Raw genomic sequence first — 27,827 nt, forward strand, 5'->3', positions numbered from 1 at the left:
TATTTCATCTTTAGAGACTCTGAATAGTGCCCATCAGGGAGGAAATATTTGGGGCAGGGCCTAAATCCAGTCATTAACAGCAGATTGATGCTATTCCAAGTGGCTAACTCAGGGTGCAACAACATAGCTGGGGTTGGGAAGTTTTGCTTCTAGCAACTGTTTGCAAATGCAGTTTTCCCATCCAGCCAAGAATAGCACCCACATACATAGGGCTAGAAGCTGGACCTGGAGGAACTGATAGTGGCCAAGAAGGGCATATCGGAGACAGTTTGGTATTCCCTTAACAAACTGAAAGGATTCCTGATGAGGGATTATTAAGAAATAAATGTCACTCTATCTGACTGTAATTTTTCTGATTGTGTTTTCTGGTTGTAATTTTTCCTGGATAGCTAATGGATTCAGATGAGGAAACTGAATTTCATTAACTATATATTTTGCAAATTGTTTAAAAAACATTCTGGGTTGTAGTCAGCTAACGTTTACTCAGAATAGACACAATTTAATGAATGGGCCTACTAGGCCATCAATTTCAATGGGTCTACACTGAGTAAAGCTGGTTGAATACGACCCATAGGTTTTGGATCTTCTAATATTGTTACAGGATTTTCAGTAGGAACTCAGATGGGAGGGGGTGCAAAATAAAACCCATCATTCTATTTTACACTGCTGGTGGCATCTGAACATCAGCATTTACTGATCTTAGCAACTTTGCAATATACATCAAACCATAATTCAATCTTAGGAATCCAAGCCTATTTCTTTGCTGAAACAAAGTCAATGCTGCCCTCTTGTGGCTAATTGCCAGCACACTCTTTTGCTTAAGAGTTATTAAATGTGCTATTTTGGTTGCTATGGTTTATGCCAGTTGCTTCTTGTTTCCTTTTAGTACACTGCACTGTAAATCTAGAAAATCCTTTGTATAAGGTGATGTAGAATATTTCAGCCCTTGCAGAAACAGAAATTTTCGTAGACTTAACTGTATATGCAAAACTTAAAATAGTTTTTCTCCACACCCACAATTGCAAAATCTTTTCACACATATGCGGATAGGGAACAGACCCCAAATTAGCATCTTGCATGTCATATAAGTATAATTACTTCTTTAAAAATAAAAAACAAAGATTTTGAAATTGGGGAGGCGTGGATCCAACTATTTACAAGGTTGTCCAGACCATGCTATGCTAATTTAAAAACAAATGTCGTAACTACTGAAGATTTTGTGCTAACCATAGGATTTGGGTGAAAGTTTAATCTTTTTACGCAATCTCATCACACAGGGCTCTTGTGCTTTTCATCTCCCTGGGAAGGTCCGTTTCCTCTCAAAAGACAAATCTTGGAATTAATGCAGTAAAATAAAGTATGTCCAAGTTACAGAGGGCTTAAGCGGATTTGATTGTGAGAAGCAATTGGGGGGTGGAGGAGAAGGGCGTTATATTAGCTGTTTTCCCATGCCTTGGCTTTCAGAGCATTATTACGCGAAACTTTAGCTTTTCCGAATAACACTTCTGTTTGTTTCGTTTGTTTTTCCTGTAGGTTGTTTGGTGCCAAAGCAAGTGGCAAAACTGCCCCTGCACCCAATACAGAAGGTGCCAAATCCACATCTGCAATGCCTAGCCCTAGTACCACGTTAGCTCGGCAAGGCAGCCTGGAATCTCCATCCTCAGGTACAGGTAGCATGGGCAGTGCAGGTGGGCAGAGTGGCGGCAGTAGCCCTCTCTTCAGCAAACCCTCGGACTTGAATGCAGATGTTGTAAGTTTAAGTCACTCCTTGGCTTCTAGCCCGGCGTCAGCCCACTCTTTCACGTCAGGCGGTCTCGTGTGGGCTGCAAACCTGAGTAGTTCCTCTGCTGGCAGTAAGGACACACCAAGTTACCAGTCAATGACTAGCCTCCACACAAGCTCTGAATCTATTGACCTCCCTCTCAGCCACCATGGCTCCCTATCTGGATTGACCACAAGCACTCAAGAGGTTCAGAGCCTGCTCATGAGAACTGGAAGTGTGAGATCTACCCTTTCAGAAAGGTGAGTTTGCCACGGAAGGAAGTATTTCGATAAGGGTCATAAGGGAGGCAAGGGAAATGGAAGCAGACAGAAGCATGGCTTTAGAAATATGCTGTATCCTCAAATCAAAATCAACAATGTAAGAGGGCAGGGGAGGAAAGAAAAGTAAAGTAACTGGAAATGCTTTTTGATAGCGCACCTTGTAGAAAGCTCTACAGTACTTCCAATATATTTATGCTCAGTAGAACAGATGATTCTATTGGGGGCAGTTTTAGGGTACTTCAACCGGTGCAGCCACACAGAGCACCATTCTGCAGGGAGCACCACATTAATGCTGCAGAACAGAGTGGAGAGTGCCGAATTTTAGTGTTGCACAGGGTGCCGCTGAAATTTGAGAGCCCAAAGCCCACCACTGCTTCATATCTGGGACACTTTTGTTACATTTATTCTGGAGTAATTTAGTTTATACCTGGGAAATTACCATCAGTTCCTATGTCTATGTTAAGTTACAAATACTTGCAGCTCCAAAAAAACAAAAAACAACTTCAATATTTATTTGACCCAGAGACTGAAAGAAGGGAAAGTGTGCATTGGGCATACACAATAAACTAGGGCCAAAAAACCCCCAAAAACCTCCTTCCACACTCTGGAAAACATTCCAATCAAGATTATGCAGGTAAGATGGTATATCTAGGAAGAGTAACATGAAAATCAAACCACAGATTTATAAATTAAATAGTGACACTGTTTCTCTAAAATCTATTCAATTTATAATTTGGAAAAAAAACTTAGTGTGAAATTACAAAGTGAGGCATGAAACGTTCTAAAACATTTAAACATTTTAAAAGGTTAATAGTTTCCATAGCATCAAAACTTTAAACTGGCCATTAAGTGCTCCAACTTATATTCTCCTATCTGTATAACAACTATTTTGAGTGAATCTGAGTATAACCCAGCCAGTGTACTTATGCAGAGAGTAAATGCTATCACATGAAAAATACAAATTTATAGGCAAATGTTCACAGGTAGCCATTTTGTTGCACTATAAAAAAATATAGCACTTCCTAGGCATTATCTTCTTTTGTTTCCTTCAAGATAATAAAGCACATCGGTATTTTTATGCACATGCTCTGGATCAGGGGTGGGAATGTGTTTTTTGTTTGTTTGTTTTTGGCTCCAGGAGCCAGATCATAGGCAGATCATAGGTGGGGCAACAGATCTGTCAGTCACATGACATCTTTATGATATCACATGATTGGCATACAGGTTGTCCCACCCACCTGTCAAAATCCATTTTGCGAGTATCACAAAAGAAAAGAGCATGTTGTCCCAACCCTGATTGTGTTCATCTTAACTAGTTCTCATAATGTTAAATCAAGGTTTAGCATTATGCCAAGACATAAACAATGAGCATATGACAAGAATGTGATTCAAACCAGCGCCTTTTCTATTCTCTTATATACTATGCTGTATGAGCTGTGTTGCATATTTGTACACTGTATTAAATCTCAAGGACTCTCCATGTTTGTTCTTTAGCAAATATAACTACATGGAGACATTATAAAATAATTTTTGGAATAGCTATTGAGTTTATTTCTGCCTTGAGGGCATTTAGATAAAATAATAATTTAGTCTCGGCTTTGCCTTTTTCCAAGTATTATTTGAGAGAGCATTGAAATTGCACGAGTGCTCTACTGAATGGAGCAGTGTTTGTTGACTCCGATTATATGTGTATTTACAAATGTTAAGTAAAGAGGCAAAACACGCAGCATGAACCAACTGATTCTACAGCAGCACAGGTTCTCAGCAAAAGCCAATTAGCTCTCTAAACATAGCCCAGTCCTAGAAAACACCCCTCTCATAGCATTTCCTAAGTGAGAGCAGGCAAAAACCACTCTGTCCCTCTGTTATATTGGTGTCCATTCAAGGCACAGCAGATGGCTGACAAACTAGTTGGAGCTGAAGGGGTCTCCAACTTGCAGCAAATTGTCCCTTCAGCTATTCTGTCCTGTCCTGATTTTTAGGGGTTTCTCTGGGCTGTAACTGATACAGTGCAGTACAATGTGATCAGTACAGTTAAATTTGGTACCTTGAAACAGGTAGCCCATATCTTTTATGTAAGCCAGACACTTTTCTATGCCCTCTTTCTCTGAAGCAGGGAGATGATGATTTGTTACAAATGTGGCTTTGGATTTGCATATGCAGTGTGGCCATAATATACATAGTCATTGTATTCCCTAAACCATAATGGCAATTGAATTAAGTGGTGAATTCTGGCTTTTTACTTGATGTTTGAACTAAACATAGGTCCTTATCTACCACTGAGTTACTACCTTGTTGTGAACATGCACCTTTCACAAATGCAGGTACAAGGTTAGGTCAATCTTAGATTTGCTACATTATCTGCAAAAGACTAAAAAGGTGCATAATGAGGCCCCGAACCAAGGAAGGTTAAGCACACCTAAATTCCCACAACGACAACTCCAATCCAGAGAAAGCTAAGAGTACTCCTTAGCTTTCTCTGGATTGATGTTGTCATTGTTTTTCTGCGGGAGCAGTTACATAAGACCGATTATACGCTTCCATGAATGATTTAACTGCAAGAGATAGAATATATTCTACCCAGCTCCCTTTTCCTCTAGCTTAACTTGGATGCATTTGGGGGGGGGATTTCCCCCAATCTGTCAAAACAGATAAAATAATTGTTGGTCATATGGATTTTAAGAGAATGTATTAAAATGGGTCTGCATGATTTGTGACCCAAGCTTCCTTGGAGCTATAAAAATAGTGAGATTGTCAAGCATTCAGTGTGTGTACTTGGGGAAATCACAATGTGGGCAGGCATGCATTACAAACAGAGAAACCCTAAAATGTTACTTTGACAGTATACTGGCCACAGAGAATGCAATTGTCTCCAAATATATTCCTTTTCACAGAGTAAGCCATTCATTACTTGTGCAGAATTTAATGATATTAGCAACACACACACACCCTTTCCCAGCAGGTTTTACTCTCATGAGTCTCTCAGCCCCACTCACCTCACAGAGTGTTTGTTGTGGGGGAGGAAGGGAAAGGAGAATGTTAGCCACTTTGATTTTTTTTAATAATAATTTTTATTGATTTTTTCTTCATAGAGACAAAACATACACAACATATACAATAAACTCTGTCCCTTCATTTTCCCTCCACCCACAAGACCACTTCTGCCACCAGTGATACCCATGGGCATTGAGAAACAAAGGGGTCCATTTTTAAGCTGGGTTTGACCAAAGAGTGCTGGAAAATTCCTCTCTACCACGTTGTTGGCTCCATCTTGGCTGATCTTATCCTTTGTCTTTAACTTCATTACATTTCAAATTTAAATTCCGCTTAAATTACTTCTGAATCCTCTTCAATCAGTTTTTACAGTCCACAACAGTAAAATCCATTTTCTTAATCCTGTAGCAATTTGACAGCTTTTGACAGCTGTCAAAACGTCCTCCCCCTTGTTGCTGCTGAACCTCAAGGGGTATCGACACCGGGGGCTGGGAAGGTTTGGAAAAGTCTTTCTTTCTCTCGGGTCCACAATCTGGAAAAGAACTTTTCCCCTTTCAGTTTAGGAATATTTAATACGCCTCCCGATTAACCATTTGGAAGAGATCGGCTTCCGTTGCTTTAGAATCTCTTCCTATCTTCAAATTTAAAATTTTTAAGGTCCGAATAGAGATTTGACTTACTTTGTACAAGTCTTTTATTTTCTTGGAAGAATCCGCCGCTTGCAGGCTGAGGACTCGGAGCTTCACTTCAAGGAGGTAAGATGAAACCCAAAAATGGCTCCCACGACTCCACTCCGCTGGCTCTCGATCGCTCTACGGAGCTCTCGGGCAGCGGAGGAATCGCGTCTGGAGCAGGCAGCTGGGCGCTATGTCACCGGGACTCTCTACCCGGTGTTTTTTCGGGGAGTCCGCTCGCTCTGCGGACTTCCCCCCCCCTCCACGAAGCCAGGGACTTCAGAGCGCGAAGTCCCTGCGTCCTACTCCACCAGCGCGACGGACCGGAACATGTTAGCCACTTTGAGACTCCTTAGGGTAGCGATAAAGCGGGATATCATATCCAAACTCTTCTTCTTCTTCATAGACAAAGTTTGCATCACTAGCAGCATCAGATACAGCAAAGCAGGTTAAAATGTACTAATACTAGTTTGCAATTACGTAAAAATCCACCCAACTCATACTACATAAAATAAAATTTGCACACATAACATGATAACCTCCTTAAAATTTCCGTCAAATTTCACATCTACGTAAATCATTTTAAAGCCCAAACTGCAAAATAATGGACTTTTCCAAAAACTGATACACATGTGTTTTTAGTAGGAAAATAATCAGTATTAGACACTATTAAGTAGCGTTTGAAGTAGGTGGTTTATTTTCTATCTGTTCATATTCGTATTAGAAACCAACATGGTTTATTTTATTAATACTTATATACGTCATTCAGTAGTCCACTGTGTCTTATCAAGTTTAGGGTATATAGCAACATTTTTCTGTTTTTAGCCTGCAACAACCCCACGTCTCTTGCCATGTCCACAGATGGAGAAACAAAGCCATGGTAATCAAGTGGATTTGATTTCTCATTTGGAGATTGTGGTCCCACCTGTCTGACTGGCATTCAGTTTGGGGGCAGGGGAAATGGATGTGCTCAATATGCAAATTCTAGCATATATAAGCTAGCCAGGGCTTTTGTGTTTCAATATGTATTCTACTGAAAGAAGTGGAAAGCTCCAGTATTTGGATGCACATACTAATGCAGATCTGATTAGCAGTGTGAGGCTCCTAAAACCAAAATATATTTAAGACAATGCATGGACTTTCTATGGGCATCTGATCTGATGCAATTGAACAAATAAATGGAAAATGTGACAGACTGTGCACCTACGGTAGCTGTAGCCAATCAAGGGACGCAGGAGCCTTGGACCAACATCCATATTATCTCATCCTCCAAACTAAACTTAAGTCCTCTATATAAGTAGGTTTCTAAATTGTAGTATGGGTTAGGCAAAATAAATAAATCATGGTTCTGTCAGTTTGATGCAGCACATCATTATAATATCCTGATACGTGCTTGTTTTTTATTTGGATATTATGTAAATTGGAGTTTGGTAAGTAATTCTCGAAGCTACGAACATGAGTTTGACCAAACTGCGGGAGGCAGTGGAAGACAGGAGTGCCTGGCGTGCTATGGTCCATGGGGTCACGAAGAGTCGGACACGACTAAACGACTAAACAACAACAACAAGTAGTTTATACTATGGAATGTGTTAGAAAACCTGAAATCTTAACATTATATTTGAAAAATCAGTGACGGTATTTGATCAGTATTTGAATAATACATGGATTTAAATGGCTCTGCTATTGCTGGTGTTTTTCATGTATTATTCAACTTCTTTCAACTCCTGAGTTTTTGTTTTTTAAATGGCTGTTTAAAATACAAGGGAGAGTCATGGTCACACTGAAACACCCCCCCCCAAACAACATGTACATACTAGTCTGAACATCTTTGTGATCCATACGTCTTGTTTTCTAGTCCATAGATCACAGGATTCATCGCTATGTGCATAGGCTGATGTTCATGTAACCAGCATGAGCCTAGGGCTGCTTTTGCAATATCCCCTGTGGGCAAATCCAAAGAACGTCTGTACAAGGCCCTTCAAATATAATGATTATAGATCTGTCTTAGGAGGCTTGGCAAATAAGTGAATCATCCATCACCATTCTTATAAATACAGTCTCTCCACAGCTACATACAGAACAACAATATCAGAAACCAAAGCGTTAGGACTCAAAGGAAAGTGGTTTTATTTGAGACACAGATTGTTTTCTACCAATCATTATTAGATATTGTATATTAAAAGGTTTTAAGATATACTTGCAATAAAAGATTCCCCTTTTGGTTTGGGTGAGGTTTGGAGAACCCCCTGAACAGCATGCAGTGGGAGGAGAAGGGGATCATTCAAGCTGGCACCCATTGGTATTCATGATTGGTTGGGATCTCCGTCAAGAAGACGTAAGCCCTAAAAAATGGTGCTGACAGTCACACCAAAACATTGTTAGTCGTTCTTCAAGCAGCTTTTCACACCTTTTGAAATCTTGTGTTTCAACCCCAAAATGTTTGAACAGGGAAATTTGATACAGCAGTAAAAAAATGTCCTTAAATAACATTCCCCCCCTATTGCATATCCACATATAGTGTTCTGCCCTATCACAATACAGAAATAAGAAAAGAGAGTAAGGAAATGTATCCTTATGCTACAGAGTGGGTTGCCTTTCTTCAGCTGATGGGTCAAGCCAGATGCATGGCCAGAGAATACCTTGGGCAGGCTCTATCTCGCGTGTTTGGATTGAGATGGATTTCCTTATCTTTTAGTTCTATTGAAATCATTTGGGACTTATAAGTCATGGGTAAGTTGCCCCATTGGTTTCAATGGGACTGAAATGTGACAAATTTTGTCTGGAAATTCAGTTTAGATACTTTGTTCAGCAGTGATTCCTTTTTGATATTGTGCCATGATAGAGAATAATAATAATAATAATAATAATAATAATAATAATAATAATAATGTACTTGAACCAGGCCCAATATGTTCCGCAGATGTTCTTGTGAAATGAGTTTTTCACTTAACCTTTGAAAACCTGCCCAGAATGACTGGGGTAACCCAGTTGGGTGGGCATGATATAAGTAATAAATGATAATAATAATAATAATAATAATAATAATAATAATATTCCCTGGTGATGCTACACTTTAACAGGATAATAGTCTTTATGGAAGACAACCAAACTATCATAGGAAACTGAAACCGGATAAATCTCCTGACCTTGTCGCCCACATGATCCTTCCTAGGACTATTATGCTCAAATTCCATAATAACTAAGGCTGGAATGGGAATAAGATTAAGCAAATTCTCGAATCAATATCTATTTTCTTTACAAAAGTATGACATTTTTTCCCTTTTGATAAAAAATAGCAATACATTACTTGCACTGATGATTTTCAGTGTGGCATAAAAGGTACCTTTCAAAGAATACATTTAAATAATTCCGAATGCCTTTTTTCTGATACAACACTTTAGAATTTATAATTTTGAAGTGCTCTTTTTACTATATGTCCTTAGGGGATTTTCTTTGTTTTAACAGCATGCAACTTGACAGAAATACACTGCCCAAAAAGGGATTAAGGTATACAATGTTTTATTCAGCATGGCTGCTGTTTCTCTGTTGTTCCGTAACTTTTTTCTATAATATTTCATCCTTTTCTTGTCACTGTGTATCCTGTTTCTCCTGTTAAACAACTAATATAAAATCAATTTTATATTTTTATAACCCCCCCTTTTAATGTTCTTTCACTTTCACTCTGGCAGTATGTGAAATGTTGAAATAGCATGCAGGTAGTGCCCTCAACAAGTGTGAAACAACATTTTTTTTAAAACCTCCCTTCTACCTCTATTTAGAAATTATTCCCTCAAAATAAACCAGATGTTTCAGTGGAACCTTCAAATTTGGAACTCCCAAATTAGCTTCAAACATAAGTTCAGCAACTGTTGATTCCTCCCCTGCCTCCTTGACTTGTTCCTTGCCCTCTGTCTGACAGAAATTAATTCCTCTGAAACTTTCCCACTTATTCAGATCGGAGTAATCGTATTTCCTCCCAGAAAAAAATCATGTTAATCAATGAACTGCAGCAAGCTTGCTTTGCTTCCAGCTTTAATCACACACTCAGAGGGCTAGGACCATTGGTTAAGTGTCTGGCGTTGTCACCGCTGGTATTTTCTACGCAGGAACAATATATGACTTCTTCTGTTGCACTTGACTTGTAGCACATTGGGGTGCCAACCCTCAATTTGTGTCTGCCAGGGGCTTTGAAAAGGAAAAATCTGAAGAACCTGCCTGCTCATCAAAAAGAATGCACTGGGTAGTAATCCTGACTACACTGCAGATGGCAGAGCATTTTAATGTGTCTCCTGGAATCAAATGTAGATGGTGTTTATTCAGTCTGCAGTTCTCTTCCTTGCATGCCATCCCGTAGAATCTGAGACATTACCATAAGAGCCAGTGAGGGAAAATAAACCCGAACTACCATCTCCCATACGCAGGCTTTATGGAGGTCTGAAATATAGCGGCATGCAATCCTGAAGTTAATGTGGAAACCCCACCCCTTGTGCATTGTTCTAAGAGTTTCACCAAAGTTTTGCAGCCCAGCTATGCAGTCCTGTTTGCACAGATGTAGGACTCTCATTGTTGCAACAGCAGAAATCTCCCAGTGCACTCAAGGAGGAGCAGCTGCAACAGACAACAATGGTTGACTTGTCCGGGTGGGTGTGGGTGTGACGTTTTTGATCCCACCGCAGTTGTTTAAAATGGTGCTGGAACTACGTACAGTATTGAATTTTTTTTAAGGTTTGCAAGAAATTTGGCTGAACGAAGCCTACTTGTACAATGACAAAGAAAGTGCACACTCTTGAGTTGAAATCCGAACTATCTGAAATGCCTGCACACGCTAACTTGCCATGTTAATCCATTCAAGAATTTGCTTTTCTCAGTCCCTGCCGCAAAGTTTGGCAGTGGGCTTCAGTATGTGTGCTGTTGGTGCAGTTACATTCTTGTATTTGGGAGCAGCACCCAAAAGTCTGTGAGAGGTTGGGTTCCCAAAGCTTTTTCTTTCTGCAAACACATTTCTTTAAAAGTGAGTATTTCCCTTGCCCTCCCTTCATTCTTATCAGTTTGGGGTAGGGCATAGCATCAAGGACCAACCCTTCTGAGAGCCAAACGCTGCATTTTGTCGCTTCAGATGTCACTAACAATAATGCATTTCTTTCACAGCTGCTCTTCTGTTTCTTCTGCTTTCAGCCTACCTGTATACTATGCTCCTGTAGCTCGTATAATGTAGGAATTGGACACCCTTCTCTCCTTACTACCAAGCTCTCATTTTCCTACTTTGTTGATATGCTTGAAATTAAGTTTTTGCTTTATCTTTTTTTATGTGTTAGAGTTGTTGTGTTTGTTTGGTTTTTTTAAAAAAAAACCTGTTATAATCAGGCTTAGCTGTTTCCTTTGTACGTCTTCCCATCACATGCAGATATGTATTGTTGATTGTTTGTCCGTCTGTTTCTTGGGTGACATGACCCCAAGTATCCTGTTCAGCATTGACTAAACAAACTGTATGATTATTGCTTGATTCCAAGCCACAAATCTCTTGCTAAGTGCAGTTCACGTGGAAGTTTTCAGTGTATCAGTGGTGATGTCTTTCAGGTATACGCCATCCTCTCGGCAGGCCAGTCAGGAGGAAGGGAAAGAGTGGCTGCGTTCTCATTCTACCGGAGGGCTGCAAGACACTGGAAGTCAGTCTCCTTTGGTATCTCCTACAGCCATGTCTTCATCTGCAACTGGGAAATACTTTTCAAACTTAGGTAAAGAAAAAGAAACTACTTGCTGAGCTTCCTTTATACATTTTAAGCTCTCCCTCACTCTTTTAGAATGCATAACTTCAGCCATCTAAAATTAAGCATGCATTCCCCCCCCCCCCCGCTCCTACCGTATCTGAACATATTCCTTGTCTCCCAGTCCATTCTGGGGATCAGTTCCAAGTACGGGTTAAAGTCCTGCACAGCTTGGAACCTCAGCATCTACAGTAGGGGTGGAGAATTAATTTTTATTTTTTTCAGCCCAGTGAGCAGATCCTTATCTGTACCAACCCCCCAATGGGCCAACTTTGACTGCTGGGCTGGAAAAATAATTAAAAGTGCATTCTTCTCCTATATTTTGCTGAGCATTTTTAAGTACGAGATCTCATTTACTCAGAAGTAAGTTCCATTTGTTTCAGTATAATTGTATGTCAATGCTTAGACTGCAAGTGAAGGCAAGGAATATAGACATACTGTATGTTCCCCCTTTGGTAGAACCAAATCTGTGTGTTTCCGTGGATTTGTTTTCCTCCATTGTGGTGACCCAGTACAATGGCTTATTGCAAAAGCTTTCTTCCACCCCTCTAGCATTTCTTTTCTCTGTGGGCCATTTTTCCAGTGTGTTAAAAGACTCTCAGAAAATACTGCTCCAGACATTTTTATTTTAGACACAGCCAGCAATGCTGGAAACATCTTGACATAGGCCATTAGTTCAAAATATTTGACCCTAATGTCTGAAGGGGCAGATAAATGCTGTTTTCCTTGGCCCTAGTTCCACATCAGCTAGATGGGTCAGAAATGTTCCCTTTAAGCTTGTTGAAAAAAACAGCTTTCCAAACTGTGAGAGCAGTATTTGAACCAAGAAAGGGGGGGGGGGTCCTGTTACTTCTCTTTTTGATAAAGCCCACACATATGAAAGTTCCCACTTAATATGAGGACTGGTGCATATGTATGTGTGTGTGTGTTTTAGCAGGAGGAAAAAGTTATTTGAACAGATACTGGTAATCTTGGCAAAATTATCTCCATACCTGTACTACAGATTAGGAAATGCCATATTATAATTGTAAATAAATTTGGAACTACTGAAAACAAAATCATTTTTCTATGGGATCTGTTTTAACTCGGTAGGGAGGAGCTTCAGACAAAAATAAGCCAAACATGCTTATGAGAAAACACTCTAAAAGTGTTTCTAATTCATCAAAAAATTAAAAGCCCAAATGTTATTTGGTAGAGCTTTCTCCCCCCCCCCCTGCAGTGCAGTAATGTGTTATCAAAACTTATGGTATTATTATTATTATTATTATTATTATTATTATTATTATTATTATTTCAGTGAGTCCAACAAACTTATCCCAATTCAAACTCCCTGGGCCCAGTATGATGCGGTCCAACAGCATCCCTGCACAAGATTCTTCTTTCGATCTTTACGATGATTCCCAGTTGTGTGGCAGTGCCACCTCCTTGGAAGATAGACCACGTGCAATCAGTCATTCTGGGTCATTCAGAGACAGCATGGAAGAAGGTAAGGCTATGTGTGGTATATTTAACAGAGGCTGCCTTTCGGTGTAGCATGAAACTATGGTTTGTGCCATAGAGTTAACTAGAGTTAAGAAGCCACACCATAGTTTCAGCTTCAGGTGTACAACAGGTTTATTTTACAGATTGAGCAGTTAACACATAAAATGAAATCAAAGATCAATGGAAATAAATGCACCCAGCTATGCCTATTCTATTTTTGTGATCAAGCCAACACTTACCAAATTGCATCCTTTTGGGTCTCTTCATGGCCCTCTCCTGGTTCCTTTGTCTTGCAGCACCCAACTGAGCAAACCAACACTGTTCAGTGTTCAACCCCATTTTCTCTTTTGCAACTCTTTAACCCAAGCTCTTCAATTCTGACTTCACAACTTTAACCCAAAACTAAATAACAGTATCCTGTTTTCTAGCTTGACTTCTATACAATATTCCCTTCCAAACCTTTTAGCTAATCAGGAGAAAGAGTATTGCGTTTCCTTTTCCCTATATTGTCAATTTCCTAGCATAAATCTTTTATCTGTCTGCGCAAAGTTTACTGGGCAAAACATCTCTTAAACTTTTGACTCTCCTGTGAACAAAGCAGCCCCTTGTACGTTAAATCTTCCTGTGAACTTCTCGCCATCCTATGCGCAAAAACGTTTAAAGCCAAAAGCAGCAATTTTACAAACAGGCTGAAAGACTTATTACTTCACACAGGCATAATTTGCAAACCAGCTTCAAACTGTGGTTTCACATCCTGGTTTGTTAGTCTATATCACAGATTGTGAGCAGGCTTGCTTTCAGAGCAGCCCATTTTGGGGCATTGCATCTAAATATAGGGGAAAGTGTTTGGCTGCAAAGATCTGAATTCAAATTCCTGCTCAGGTCATTTGGGCCAGACATAGTTCCTCAGCTTTGAACTTTATAGGGTCAGTCAGGGGTTAAAGTAGGATAGGTAAAAAGGTAAAGGGACCCCTGATCATTAGGTCCAGTCGTGACCGACTCTGGGGTTGCGCGCTCATCTCGCATTATTGGCCGAGGGAGCCGGCGTACAGCTTCCAGGTCATGTGGCCAGCATGACAAAGCCGCTTTTGGCAAACCAGAGCAGCACATGGAAACGCCGTTTACCTTCCCGCTATAGCGGTTCCTATTTATCTACTTGCATTTTGATGTGCTTTCAAGGGCTACAAATATGATAAAGCTGAATTGTGTTTGAATACACATGTACATGTTTAGGTTCAGATATGCATTAAACCCTGCCACGTAGCCCTGTGGTACCACTACAATATGAATACACTCAGAGGCTAGTTGTTGTTGGTGAGGCAGATGTACTAAACAGGGGTCAGCAAACTTTTTCAGCAGGGGGCCGGTCCACTGTCCCTCAGACCTTGTGGGGGGGCAGACTATATTTTGAAAAAAAATACGAACGAATTCCTATGCCCCACAAATAACCCAGAGATGCATTTTAAATAAAAGCACACATTCTACTCATGTAAAAACATCAGGCAGGCCCCACAAATAACCCAGAGATGCATTTTAAATAAAAGGACACATTCTACTCATGGAAAAACATGCTGATTCCTGGACCATCCGTGGGCCGGATAGAGAAGGCGATTGGGCCGCATCCGGCCCCCGGGCCTTAGTTTGGGGACCCTGGTACTAACAACTCCTCTTTAATATTTAGACAATTGCAGTTTTTCAATATGCAGAACTTTGTTAAAAACGAAGGCAGCTGCCATATACTATAATTAATACAACATAATATAGCATTCTTACATATATTTAGGCTTATCTGTACTCAAATGAGTATTCATGCAGACTTTTGTCAAGCTCTAAAAACCTCCCATATGCTTTACCTATTCAGATCTCTGCGGGGACAATAATTTCACAGCTGTTTATCTTTCTGCCGGGGATGATGATCCATGCCACCCGGGCTGCTAAGCTGTTGAAGCTCTCCCAGGCTTTTGCTTTCATCAGCCTGATTTTCACTTTCCCCACTTTTCTCAGAGTTTCTGGCTACGTCTAGTTAAGCTCTCCCACACTGCCTCACTACACAAAAAGTCAGTGTTTTTTTCCACCTCCAATTCACAAGCACTATCTGTCTAGCTATTTTTCTGTCTAGAGCTGGCAGCAGGCCAAGCTTTGCAGATCCTTTTTTTCCCCTCCTTCTGGCATTTGCAGCAATCCCTGCTGACTTTATACCATGTAATGTTCCAACAAGCTTAAGCAGGCCTTGGCTAGACATCCTCAGCTAAGGATATCAGCACTGGAAAAGTAAGGGATATTGTGGAACAGGTGTGACTGAACCATAGCTGCCAAGTTCTCCCTTTTTTTAAAGGGAAATTCCCTTATGCTGAATAGGCTTCCTCGTGAGAAAAGGGAAAACTTGGCACCTATGGACTGAACTGTAGGGATGAATAGATCTGTACCGATCTGAAAAAAGGAATGATGTTTTGCATTTCTCTTGACGAAGAAATATGGCGATGTTAGTGTTGGCCCAGCATATCTCTATCACAGTTTTGCTGGGGAGTGCCAAGCAATGTGGTGGTATAATTCTACCTGAGTAATAATAGCAGGTAGAGCATTTCAGTATGGATATCAAATTCACATCTATGCTGTTCCGTTAAAGCTAACTGGCTAGCTTTAGGGTAAATCATAACTAGGATACATTAGGTACTAATATCTATCTAAAGTGCTACGCAAGTGTTAAATCATAATAAAAGTAACAGTTCTGGAGTTCCAATAATATTTATTGGAAATTCAGCTTTTAACAGTGAAAATAGGTTATCCCCGTTCAGACATTCTAAATCTTCCCCATTATCTTACACAAATAAATACTTAGAGAATTTTAAGTGAGGATTAAATTATCCTATCCCCACCCCCCAAATCATAGCCTTAATCTGGATTGAGCCCTCTATTACTGTATTTGCTTTTTGAGTCATCCAATGAAGGATATGCACACAAAAACACACACACAGACTAAGATTTACTTTCATTCCAAACCACAGTTTAGAAGTCATCATTTTGCTTTGCCAAAAGGTGATGTTCAGATGATATTTTACTATCAAAGAAGGGTAACGTAATTGTTGTTTGCTAGCAAAAAGGCAGTGGACTATTACAATCCAAATGCAAGTGTTTTTCAATGGACAAAAACCATTCTAGGTGTTATAGGAACAACCGGTGTGTGTGTGTGTGTGTGTGTGTGTGTGTGTGTGTGTGTGTGTGTGTAAATGGATAACCTCAATAATACGGTAGCTTTCTTTTTTTTCTTTTTAGTTGTTCCTAATTGAAAAGAGATGTTCTGTTGTTGCTCGTGATGGGAAATAACTCCTGTTGCTTCATCAATATCTTTGTGATAATGCTCTTGATGTTTCTCTTTTTAGTACACGGGTCTTCGTTATCCCTAGTTTCCAGCACCTCTTCTCTCTACTCCACAGTAAGTTGACAATATATAAAAGACTGTACTTCATGATATCATGCATACCATGGAAAGCCAGGGGGATTGCTAAGCGGTTCAGGAAACAGATGGAAATTTGACATAGGTAGGGCAATGAAAATCTCTCACTGCTGTTTGACTTTAACATTTTCCTTATACTTTTCAAAGTACAATGCACAACTGCCTCCTTGCATTAAAATTCGCTATCTGTAACATCTTTTGTGTTTTCCCTTTGAAAGTGGAATTGTACAAAATCTACCAGTGCCAATTGTTATTGTTGTGTGCTGCTCAGTGCCCTCATGCTTAGCCATTCTACCTTGTCCCACCGCCATTTTTGAGCACATTAAAAGAGCCGATAGCACTTGGTGGATTGCTTTGGTAGGGACCTGCTGAGGTGTGAAAGATTATTCTGAAATTACAGTGTTGCTTTGAGGTTGCAGTTTTGGATTCTGACATAAGATGATTTTTATGGAACCAGACAGTAGGTGACTTTAATTATTAGACATATTTGAACTTTCAGACAGTGGAAAATTTTTATTTTTATGTTGAATTTAGGAAACAATGTCAACTTCTGGCTGGAGAGAGAAGGAAATACTGCAATGCATTTCATGTAATACAGGGTACTTAGGGTGGAAAACCTACTGGCACAGCTAGAGTTTTGATAAGTTATTGAACATAGAGCAAGCTTATCATACATTTTGCAGCACACTGTGAGGTATAGTGCTGTTCAAGAAATGAATGACCTAAGCCCTACTTTGGAAAGCAAAGCTACTTGTGTGATACTTTGGATTCAGTTTTTGTTGAAAGCATGGCTGCTGCCTCCTTAAAGTACAAAGATGTTTGGAAACAATTGTTCATGAGGTTCATGATGAATCATGGATTGAATTATATTCTCTATGTTGAGGTTGCTTTGGTTATGATAACTTGCCCATGTATGTTCTCATGCCACCAAACAGATCTTTCCAACAACTTCCCCTGTCCATTAAAATACCAAACTCTATTTTAAAAATTTGTAACAAAGCTTGCAGATTAAAGTCATATATGCACTTAGGAACATTTGCATATTGCATATTTAATTTTAGTGCCTAACGCTCATAATTTGCATATTATCTCAACTTACATTAACTGTAGCTCTTTTGAAGAACTGAGCAATGTTCCAAATATGGTCGACCTGGGGAAGGGAGATATAAAATCCAGCTTTAATTTGCATTATGCATAGAGCATATTTGGCACATTTGAGTTTATATGCTTGAGAATTCAGATTTTTAAGGGCACAGAATAATGTTCTTGCCACCTGAACGTGCTTATATCGAATGCCAAATGCTAACTCCACTGAACTGGTAGATGTAAAACACAAATTGTTGTGTATGAACTTCAAGATTCATTGAATCAGCCTGTATATATATTTTTTGACCTGTCTATATTTTTGAAGCATTTCTATGCTTGCAAATATATTTGCATTAGCAATTTAGACTATTGTAACCTTTAGTGAAGCCCCAGGTGCAGTTAGCTCATGATCATTGGGGGGGGGGGCTACAGCATGGGAAGATATATTAAACCCAGGACAACCTATTGGGATCAAATAGGCCACAACTTTATTGATTATACAGATGCCAGTAGGTTTTGGCATAGCCATTGGGTATGTATCCTGCATCACCTAGTCTGCCTGCTGAATGATTATTTTACAGGGTCAATCCTGGGTTAAGACGTACATGAAATCAAGGTGCTACTTTCAAGAGTGCCATATTGAGGGGTGCTGTGGCCTATCACCCACCATCTGGGTATCTGGACAGAACCACCTCTCCATGGACCCCTTTAATAGCGTATCCCGGTTCCTTAAAGTGAGGAGGGCTCCGAACCTCCTCCTCTCCACCACCTAGACTAAGGTGGAATATACACACACATAAAAACTGTTCTGCAAATGTTTTTTTTAAGCGTTTTACAAAATACAGTGGTACCTCTGGTTGCGGATGGGATCCGTTCCGGAGCTCTGGTTGGATCCTGAGGTTTCCGCAGCCGGAGGTGCCTGTTCTGCACACACACGCAGCACGACAGAGCTCTACTGCACATGCACGCACGACGAAAGCCGCAAATATACTTACAGGTTTGACGTGTGCGTATCCCAAAGGATACGTAACAAGAGGGGCACGTAAGTAGAGGTACCACTGTACATTGCATTTTCCATAAGGCTCACCATCGCCATCTAGTGCCACATTGTATATTGCACTTAAAACACACTTAAAATGTTTTATTTGCAGCTGTATAGCTGAGTCCCAAGAATCCAACCCAATACCTTATCTGCCAACAAGTTGTGACAATTTCTATGTGGTATCCAAAATCCCTAGATAAGCCCAATTAGTCTGCAGGCAAATTCCTCCCTGCCCTCTCTGAATACAGTGACCAAATACTTCCATAGCAAGGTTTTAAGTGTGGGCTGCCTGCTCACTTCCAGGCAAACATGTTGCATAGGTTGGGAGGCTGGGGAATCCAGCAACGAATTATGTGGTGAAGCTAGGGGCAGCGGCTCGCACGGCCGGTGAAGGAAAAAGTGACGTCCTCCACCAGCCACGCGGGAACCAGGAGACTGCCTCTGGTTCGTCCATGGCCATGCCAGGCAACAGTCGCACTTGCTGCCCTGCTTGAATTGCACAGTCAGGTAACCATTACCTTTTTCGACAAGTAGGACGAATGTTTATGAATCATACACTTACCCCACACCACATCAGCCGATAAGAATGATCATTCTAAGATTTCTGTTGCTAGACCCTTTCTCCTTTTCTCACCACTCGGCATCACTTCTTGTTCAGCATTTGAGTATCTAGCTGTGATAATGGGAGCTAAAAACCTTTTCGTTAAGGGCAAGGGATGCTTTTGGACTATAAAATCAGTAGTGTGAATTGCAGTTGAAGGACATAATCCCTGTTCAGCGTTTCCCCTCTTTGTTCTCATAGGCTCCTAGGGATAAAACTCATATGATTGTGCAGCCCCTAATCAAGAAATGGTACTCCAGTGGAAATATCAAGCATAGAGTTTGATTTCAGTGATAGGCAAGAAGACCATAAAGAACAAAATTTCTTCTGTGATATTATACAGTGCTCCACGCCTTCTTTCACATCTACACATTGCGTTTAAAGTACTAGCTGTTCTATCTTTTTAAAATAGAACTCTCCCCCCACTACTATGTCATGGTGCCCACAAATATGTTTTCATATGATTTTCTGTGCCTCTGATCATACTGCTGGGATAAGAGGTACAAAAAGCTTTGTTACTTTTGCTGCAAAAGATGCATCAAACAGACTGTCACTCTCTTTGCTCTCATTATATCACAGCTGTGTCTGATTAATGCAGACTTGTGTAAAATTTCTTGTTTTTACTCCTCCCCTTTGGTTTTATTCCAAGTGTTATGCTTCAAAGGAAGAGGCCTTTTGAGTCTGTAAACTGGGCTTCCTTGGCAGTGTCATGGAACTATCGATATTTCTATACCAAAATTTTAGGAGTCTTTGCTTGATGGTGTTTCTAAGAACCACCTTATTCTCTTAAAGACCAACTAAGTTTTTATTTTGGTATGAGCTTTCGTGTGCATGCACACTTCTTCAGATACAGTGAAATAGGAGTCCCCAGGCACTTATGTAGAGAAGGGGTGGGGATGGGGAGGGGAGGGGGGATCACTCAGAAGGGTGGTGGAAGTGGGTGATTGACTGACTGATAGCTGTTGATGACCGAAAACGACTGCAAATGGTTTTGCATGAAAAAGCAAGGGTTGAGATGGCTGAAGATCGCTTATCATGTATAATGAGATAAGAATCCGATATCTCTGTTCAAACCAGGTCCCTCCATGGTTTTGAGCTTGGTGATAAGTTGTAATTCAGCAACTTCTCTTTCCAGTCTATTTCTGAAATTCTTTTGTAGTAAGACAGCTACTTTGAGATCTTGTATAGAATGTCCTGGGAGATTGAAGTGTTCTCCTACTGGTTTTTCTGTCTTCTATATTGGACAAAGAGGCCAAACCCTACGCCAAAGGATAAATGGACATAAATCTGACATCAGGAACCAGAAGACAGAAAAACCAGTAGGAGAACACTTCAATCTCCCAGGACATTCCAACTTAGTTGGTCTTTAAGGTGCTACTGAAGGAATTTTTTTATTTTACTTCGACCCAGACCAACACGGCTACCTACCTGTAACCTTATTCTCTGTTATTTTTATTTTGAAATTTCTATATAGTCCTTCAATAGCCCATTCAGTTCAAATCCTAGCGCAGGATAATGCACAAAAAATTAAGAAATCTTTCAGGTATAAGACAGAGTCAGCAGGTCTTAAAGTATCTACTCAGAAGTCAGTCCTGTTATGTTTGATAGAACATCCTCCCAGGTAAAGGTGTATAAGGTTGTGTCCTAAAACACTAGTAGTAACTTCATTTGCAGAGAAAGTTGCATCCAAAAATCTGTTTATAATCTTGCTATCTTCATTCTTATGCTGCTTTTTTGCAATTATATTTGAGAACTGGTTTTTGTCTGAGTCAGAAGCTATTATTTTGATTTTCTTAAATACAGATGTAACTCAGAAAATTAGAATATTGTTGAAAAGTGCATTTATTTCAGTAATGCATCTTATTATTTTTAATTTTTCTTTTAATTTTTACAAATGCTTTCTTTTGGAAATTCTACAGTAATAAAACAAATAGTTACAATAATACAAAAATAAACATCGCTATTACATTTCATTAATTACATTCCATTTATAATTGACCCGCTTAACAACAAATAATTACAATTACAACAAATAAAGGCTTGACATATCTTGCTTTGCATGTCATGCATCTATCTCATATATTGGTTTCACCTTTTAAGCTGCATTACTGAAATAAATGCACTTTTCAATGCTATGCTAATTTTCCAAGTTTCACCTGTAAAATTCAGTTGTCTGTTTCCATAAATAACTGCTCTTGCTTTCACTTTCTCCCATAGGCTGAAGAAAAAGCACATTCAGAGGTAAAAAGATTGGCATTATTAATTTTATACACAATATTTTGCTGTACAGAGTGCTTTTCAATAGCCTCAAATGCCCAGCATGAACCTATGATGACATCAGCTCTCATGTACTTGTATGGTGTTATTTAGGCCAGCACATTTTCTTATCAGAAAGGGCACAAGGTCCCCTCAGTCACCACCAGTTGCCAGCAACCTCTTACTGCTATCCTCACCTGACTTTACCAGCCATCACCCTAATGAATCCATTCCTACTCAAATAATTAACTGACTTTTATGATAAGGGCTATTAAACTACTAAAATACTATAGAGATGCACTAAAGGTCAAGTCTAGTACACTTGTGGTTGATGTTTTGTGGGATGTCTCTTACTCATTTGGCAGGGATTTGAGTCATTATTCCATCATTCTCATATATATATATATATATGATGCCAAAATCTATCCTCCATATAGATATGCCAAAATCTTTCCTCCATTTTCTCAAAGGTTTTCTTTCCCTGTGACCGAGGCTTCCATTTTTCTTACCCATTCTTCTGGCGTTTTATAATTTCTTTAGGATTTTGTTGGGTGTGGGGTTTTGAACTTAATGTTGCAAGGCAACCGGGAGTTGGGGCATCTATTTGACACACACACACCCCAGCCCCAGTAAACATGTCTCCATTATTCTCTAGCCTTCAGGGCTACCTGCACTTGCTGTTCTGCAAAAGCCTGAAGTGTGGGCCTTCAGGGAGGATAAAGAAGTGTGGTGATTTACAGAATGCAAAAAGGGACACTCACAGACATGCTTCAGAAATAAGAAAAGTATGACAAAATTCCCACACCCCAGCCATGAGAATTTCACAAAAAATTCTCTCTCCCCTGATAATGTTTGAATACAGTTTTCTCACTAATTGATGGAGAATGGTAAAAAAAAATAAGGGGAAAAAGTGAGCTACACAGCACTGCATTGGATAGAAATTAACTCATGCTTCACTTGCTTAATACTAAGCTTATGCAATTCAGTTCGTATCATCATTCACACATTTTAAATAAATATCTATGAGGCTTTAAAATTTAGATTTATGTGATGTGTGTATGTTGTATCTTAATGGAAATTTTCAAACCATAGATGAAGCCTTTGATATACAGTACTGTCTGTAGCGTATACACAAATGTTGGAACAAACAGCACCAGCTATTCTTCTACCGTAATTTCTCATGTTGAATAGCCTTAGTTAAAGCATAAGGTTATACTGGCATATTTTGAGAGACATTTGTGTTTGTTCCCACATCCAGCAAATTCATAAACTACGAAGGGAGCTGGTTGCATCGCAGGAAAAAGTGGCCACCCTGACATCACAGCTGTCAGCTAATGTAAGTCATTTACTGCTGTCATTAATAATTTCTACAGGGTTTTTAATGTATATATGCTTTTATAATCACAATAATCATGTGAGGAAGACCACTGCCATTATCCCTTTGCAAACACAGGTGAGACTGATGACTTTAAAGGCATTTATACTACTATTCTTCAAGCCAGTGTAGGGTGCCAAGCAAGCAAGCAAGCAAACAACAAACAAACAAACAAACAAACAGAAAAAAGGGAATCTTTTCTGACTTTGGGTGAATGCAGATGCATGCTTAAAAGTGTTATAGAAATAGAACACATGTATACATTGTAATGCAACATATGTGATCAGGACCACAAAACCTCAAGGACCTCATCATCTGAGGCTCTTCTTCATGTGCTTCCTCCATGAGAGGTCCGGAGGGTGACAACACAAGACTGGGCCATTTCTGCAGTAGCTCCCTGTTTGTGGAATGCTCTCCCCAGGGAGGTTCATATTGTGCCTTCATTATACATCTTTAGGCACCAGGTGAAAATGTTCCTCTTCAACCAGGCCTTTGGCTGATAAATATTCTACGGCTTTTTAAATGTGTTTGTGGGAGGGAGAATTATTGTTATTTTATTTTATTTTAACTATTTATTTTGTGCTTTTCTCCCAAATATTGTTAGCTCACAGAGCTTCAAACTCCTCCCTTTCCCACCCACCCAAACCTAGATTATACAGTGCAAAATGGGGGCTAGGGGTGAAAGGCATTGCCCCCTTTAATGCATTTCCTAATAATTCAGAAAGCATTCACTGGCCATTTTATCTAGCAATCTCCCAAAAATATCTGCTTTCCTGCAGTGTTGCTGTTGTGGCTCTCAAAGTGCTTGGCGCAGATATTTTGTCAGGTGTTTCTATGGCCACACCAAAATTTAAGTATTTTCTTTCTAGGATATGGGAAATCAGGATGGTGGGATTTCAAATTCTTGCTTATAATAAAAAAGTGCTATTACTTTCATGTGATATATTATTTATTCTTTCTATTTGAATGATATTCACATTCTACTTATTAAACACTTAATCATAAAAGGACGTAAAAAAGAAAAGCGATACCATGCCATGCACAGATACTCAACCAAAGCACTGAAATGGAACTTATAAACAGGGGCAGATTTACAGCTACAGCCATTTCTACTGTCAGTAAGACAATGATAACTACTCATGTTTGATTCTTTTACATACACAGTACGTAAAGGATTGTGTGAAATGCAGCTTTAAAAAAGAAATCCAAAAGGAGGTAGCTGTTGGGATTTTGAGATTCTACAAAATGATTTTAGCTTTTGTTGAAGCACAGCAATTACTACTGGCAGAAAATAAAATGTCAGGTGTCAGCTGGTGACATTGGTGGGTGCTTTTGAATAATGCAACATTTTTATCGTTTATGTGTTTTGAAATGTGACTGACTAGGAGCAGAGAAGTTCAGCTATGGACTACATTTCCAACTTTTTTGTAGTACTCTAGCAGCTTATCTTTTGACATTTCTGCTTTCCCTAAAAGGAACCCACTTGTATGATTGAAGGTGTTGTAATTCTGGACATATAAGATTGCTTTTGTGTAGCTAGTATCCACCATATTAAATTATTAATCCTGTTGAAGGATGAACCCAAAAAATCCATATTCTGTTCTACTTTGACAAACAATTTTTGAACAACTTGCTACGGTCAGTCAGTGTCAGAACTTCGGCTTCCATTTATGGCCAGCAAGAGTAATGCATCCTAGATTAGCAGTAACCACAGAAGTGAAAATTTAAAGTTAATTTGAAAATGTTTGAACAGTTTTGGAAGACTTCCTGTGTTACTAGTTTTCAGTGTTTCATCACTGTGAAAGAAGAAAGGCGAGTCCTTTTCTCAGCATAGGATGGAAATAAAATGGTCAATGATGTAGGAAGAACTCATCTTGCACATGCTGCTTGCTCTGGAACAGTAGAGGTAGGAGGAAAAGAGGCATTGCTTAGGAGAAGAGGGTGGGACGTGGGGAGAATGCCAGGCCCTGATACAGAGATCTGATGGACCATATTAGGTCTGTGGGCCACTTTAGTCACACTGAAATCAATGGAATGTTAGTTACTGCAAATTTGCCCCATTGATTAAGTTGCACTTTGGCCTCAATCAACGCATCATTTAGATTTGTGTGCGCAATCTTCGTCAGAATAAAAATCGAAATGTCTTTTTGCACATCTTTTTCCATTTTCCTGTTTTCTGACTTAGTAACAATACCTATTGGAAGCCATAATTTAGCAAGCATGTGTTTATTTCTTGTTTGTAAGGCAAGATTATCTTATCTGAGACTCCTTTGCTCTGTTCAGTATCTAGTTATTCATCTCAGCTGATAAAGCCCAAGGCATCTTCTTCTTCCTCTTCTTTTTTTTTACAATTTAATCTACTCAAACTCCAGCTGCTGCTGATGTCTTGATTTCCAGTTACTTCAACTTGGTGATTGAATTTCCCTTTGTTGTTTGCTTCTGAGCTGCTGAAGGGGAAATCCCAGAACTATTTTTTTAAAGGAGTTCTTTTAGTTCAATTTGTATCTAACCAGCAGACTTCCTACTAGATTGAAATGTCTTTGGTCCTACCTAGCATATTTAGTTTCTCTTTGATCAGCACATCTTGAGTCCTGGAGAGCAGGGAATGCAGAACTGGCATTGGTTGAAAGAGTTCCTGGGAGTGCACAGGTGAGAAATTCACGAGACAAGGCACTGTAGGCTTGTGGTTCTTGCAAAGTTGTACTGGGTTTCTCTACAGGGTTCTCTTCCTCAAAGGAGGTCTGGTCTGGGTTAGGGGGGAGGGATTGTGACAATGCCTATGTCATGTACATGGGTTCTATGGCTGTCCTAAGTAGACAAATTAATTTAGAAGGAGTTTCCCTAAGGTATAAAATTAGGAGACTTTTAGCCATCCCTATCCTTGCCCAGGAGGCCTCACTCATGGATAGGATGGAACTGCTATTAATTTAAATTTAAATGAACACATTTCTTTTCCTTAAAATCTTTAAAAAAATAAGGCATGAACTGTCAAAAATCTGAAGACATCCCCCCACATATACTGTTACTCAAGGAAAAATGGGCCATTGTTCCATTTGTGGTTTTTTTTTTTTAAAAAAATCAACAGTGCAAGACAAGAACCCAATTTTAATTTTTGAAGTATATATTTTTTTCTCTGTAGAAGTGACAGTTGCCTAGCAATAAGTGTTTAAACCATGATTTTCATAATGCAGCAAAAGTGCTTTCTCTGTTGGAATGCAATTGTCGATTTTAATGCTTAATATTATTTGATTGGTGCTTTTTCATTGAAAAAGTGAATTTTGCAGTAATGCATAGAATCAGAGAATTAAAGAATTGTAGAGTTGGAAGGAGACCCTGAGGATCATCTCGTCCAACCCCCTGCAATGCAGGAATCTTAACTAAAGCATCTGTGACAGATGGCTTTTCAACCTCCAAGTCCATCACCTCCTGAGGGAGTCCATTCCCCTGTCCATTCCTCTGTTCACCATCTTACTGTCAGGAAGTTCTTCCTGATGTTCAATCAGAATCTCCTTTCTTGTAAGTTGCACCCATTGGTTCAAGTCCTACTCTCCGGAGCAGGAGAAAACAAGCTCGCGCCATCTACCATGTGACAGCCGTTTAGATATTTGAAGATGGCTATCATATCTCCTCTTAGTCTTCTCTTCTCCAGACTGAACATACCCAACTCCCTCAACTGTTCCTCATAAGACTTTATTTCCAGACGCTTGATCATCTTGGTCACTCTGCTATGCACATGTTCCAGCTTGTCAATATCCTTCTTAAATTGTGGTGCCCAGAACTGGACACAGTATTCCAGATGTGGTCTGACCAAGGCAGAATAAAGCGGTATTATTACTTCCCTTGATCTGGACACTATAATTCTGTTGATGCAGCCTAGAATAGCATCGGCCTTTTTTGCTGTTGATTCTTGTGGCTTAGTAAGACCCCTAAAGCCTCTTCACATGTACTACTGGCAAGCCAGGTGCCCCCAATCTTATATTGGTGCAACTTATGCCTAAGTGCATAACCTGACATTTCTCCCTTCTGAAATTCATTTTGCTAGTTTGTGCCCAGTTCTCCAATCTGTTAAGGTCCCTTCCCCATCTTTTCTGGAATGCAGCTATACTCCCCAGTTAGTGCCACAACTGTAGCATATTCCTCCTGGAAGCATTTGATTGTATTCAGTGAGATTTGTAGACTTTAGATACTGCAAACGCTGCTTTCATTTATATTCTTGCCAGAATATATCTGAGTGAAACAAAGCAAGATCTATCATCATTTGGACACAGTTATGTTCGTACTTCAAAGTTATAGCATGTCAGTGCACAGGGAGCATGCATTTTATCACAGACTTCTAAAAATCAATATTTTTGACATAGTTATCATTCTGTGAAGATCTGGGCACAGTAGTAAGCCCATCACCTTTACAGTGCATTACAGGAAGCTTACTATGGGGGTGGGAGGCGGAGCTGTACATAGAACTCAAGTTATCTGGACAAAAAAAAATTCTTCTTTGTTTCTGACAAACATTGCTGGGGAACTTAACTATAGGAGGAGGAGAATTGTTTGTCAATAAAGTTAACTTGTGCATTTGTACATTCTGATCCACTTTCTTCTCTTCAGATCTGTGACTGTTTAATCCTTTGTGATATTCAAGCTCAAAAAATCATTGTGTAATTTATGTATGTTATTTTCTGTGTTGCAGTTATATATGGAGTAGCAATAGGCTTCTCCTCTTCAATACTCATATAGTGTAACTTGTGAGGTAGTTGTGTACCCAACTGCAGATTTAGTTACTTTGCTTTGCGGGGGCATTTATTAACCTACTGTTCAGCCCACAGAGCTTCCCAAAGCAGTTTGAAATGCAGCATAAAGTCAATAAAAACAATATGAACCCAATGTCTCCTGTACAACGCCACCATCCCTAACTATTGGCCATGCTGGCTGAGGCTGATGGGAATTGTAGTCCAAAGTATTTGGGAACTGCATTGGGAAAGGCTGAAATAAACAGATATTGAGAAATTTTAAGCTGAGCAAGAGGCAAAACAACATTAAAGCTAAGGCTCAGAAATCCTG

At 39.6% G+C, this 27,827-nt stretch overlaps 1 protein-coding gene across 8 annotated transcripts in view; it reads left to right on the forward strand.

Moving 5' to 3' along the window:
- The window catches only part of NAV3 (neuron navigator 3), a 463,204-nt gene that overhangs the window by 396,962 nt on the left and 38,415 nt on the right, over positions 1–27,827 (forward strand). For 5 of the 8 annotated variants that reach the window (XM_035127692.2, XM_035127685.2, XM_035127687.2 and 2 more), the window contains 7 exons: positions 1,534–2,022; positions 9,177–9,218; positions 11,289–11,446; positions 12,774–12,962; positions 16,339–16,391; positions 21,359–21,382; positions 22,656–22,733. In XM_035127692.2, coding sequence (XP_034983583.2) covers positions 1,534–2,022; positions 9,177–9,218; positions 11,289–11,446; positions 12,774–12,962; positions 16,339–16,391; positions 21,359–21,382; positions 22,656–22,733 — 1,033 coding nt within the window. The remainder of the gene's footprint in view (positions 1–1,533; positions 2,023–9,176; positions 9,219–11,288; positions 11,447–12,773; positions 12,963–16,338; positions 16,392–21,358; positions 21,383–22,655; positions 22,734–27,827) is intronic. The other 3 variants (XM_060279675.1, XM_035127688.2, XM_035127690.2) reach the window with 1 other exon arrangement.

Source organism: Zootoca vivipara, chromosome 10 (genome assembly GCF_963506605.1).
Source record: "Zootoca vivipara chromosome 10, rZooViv1.1, whole genome shotgun sequence".
NCBI classification, from domain to species: Eukaryota; Metazoa; Chordata; class Lepidosauria; order Squamata; family Lacertidae; genus Zootoca; species Zootoca vivipara.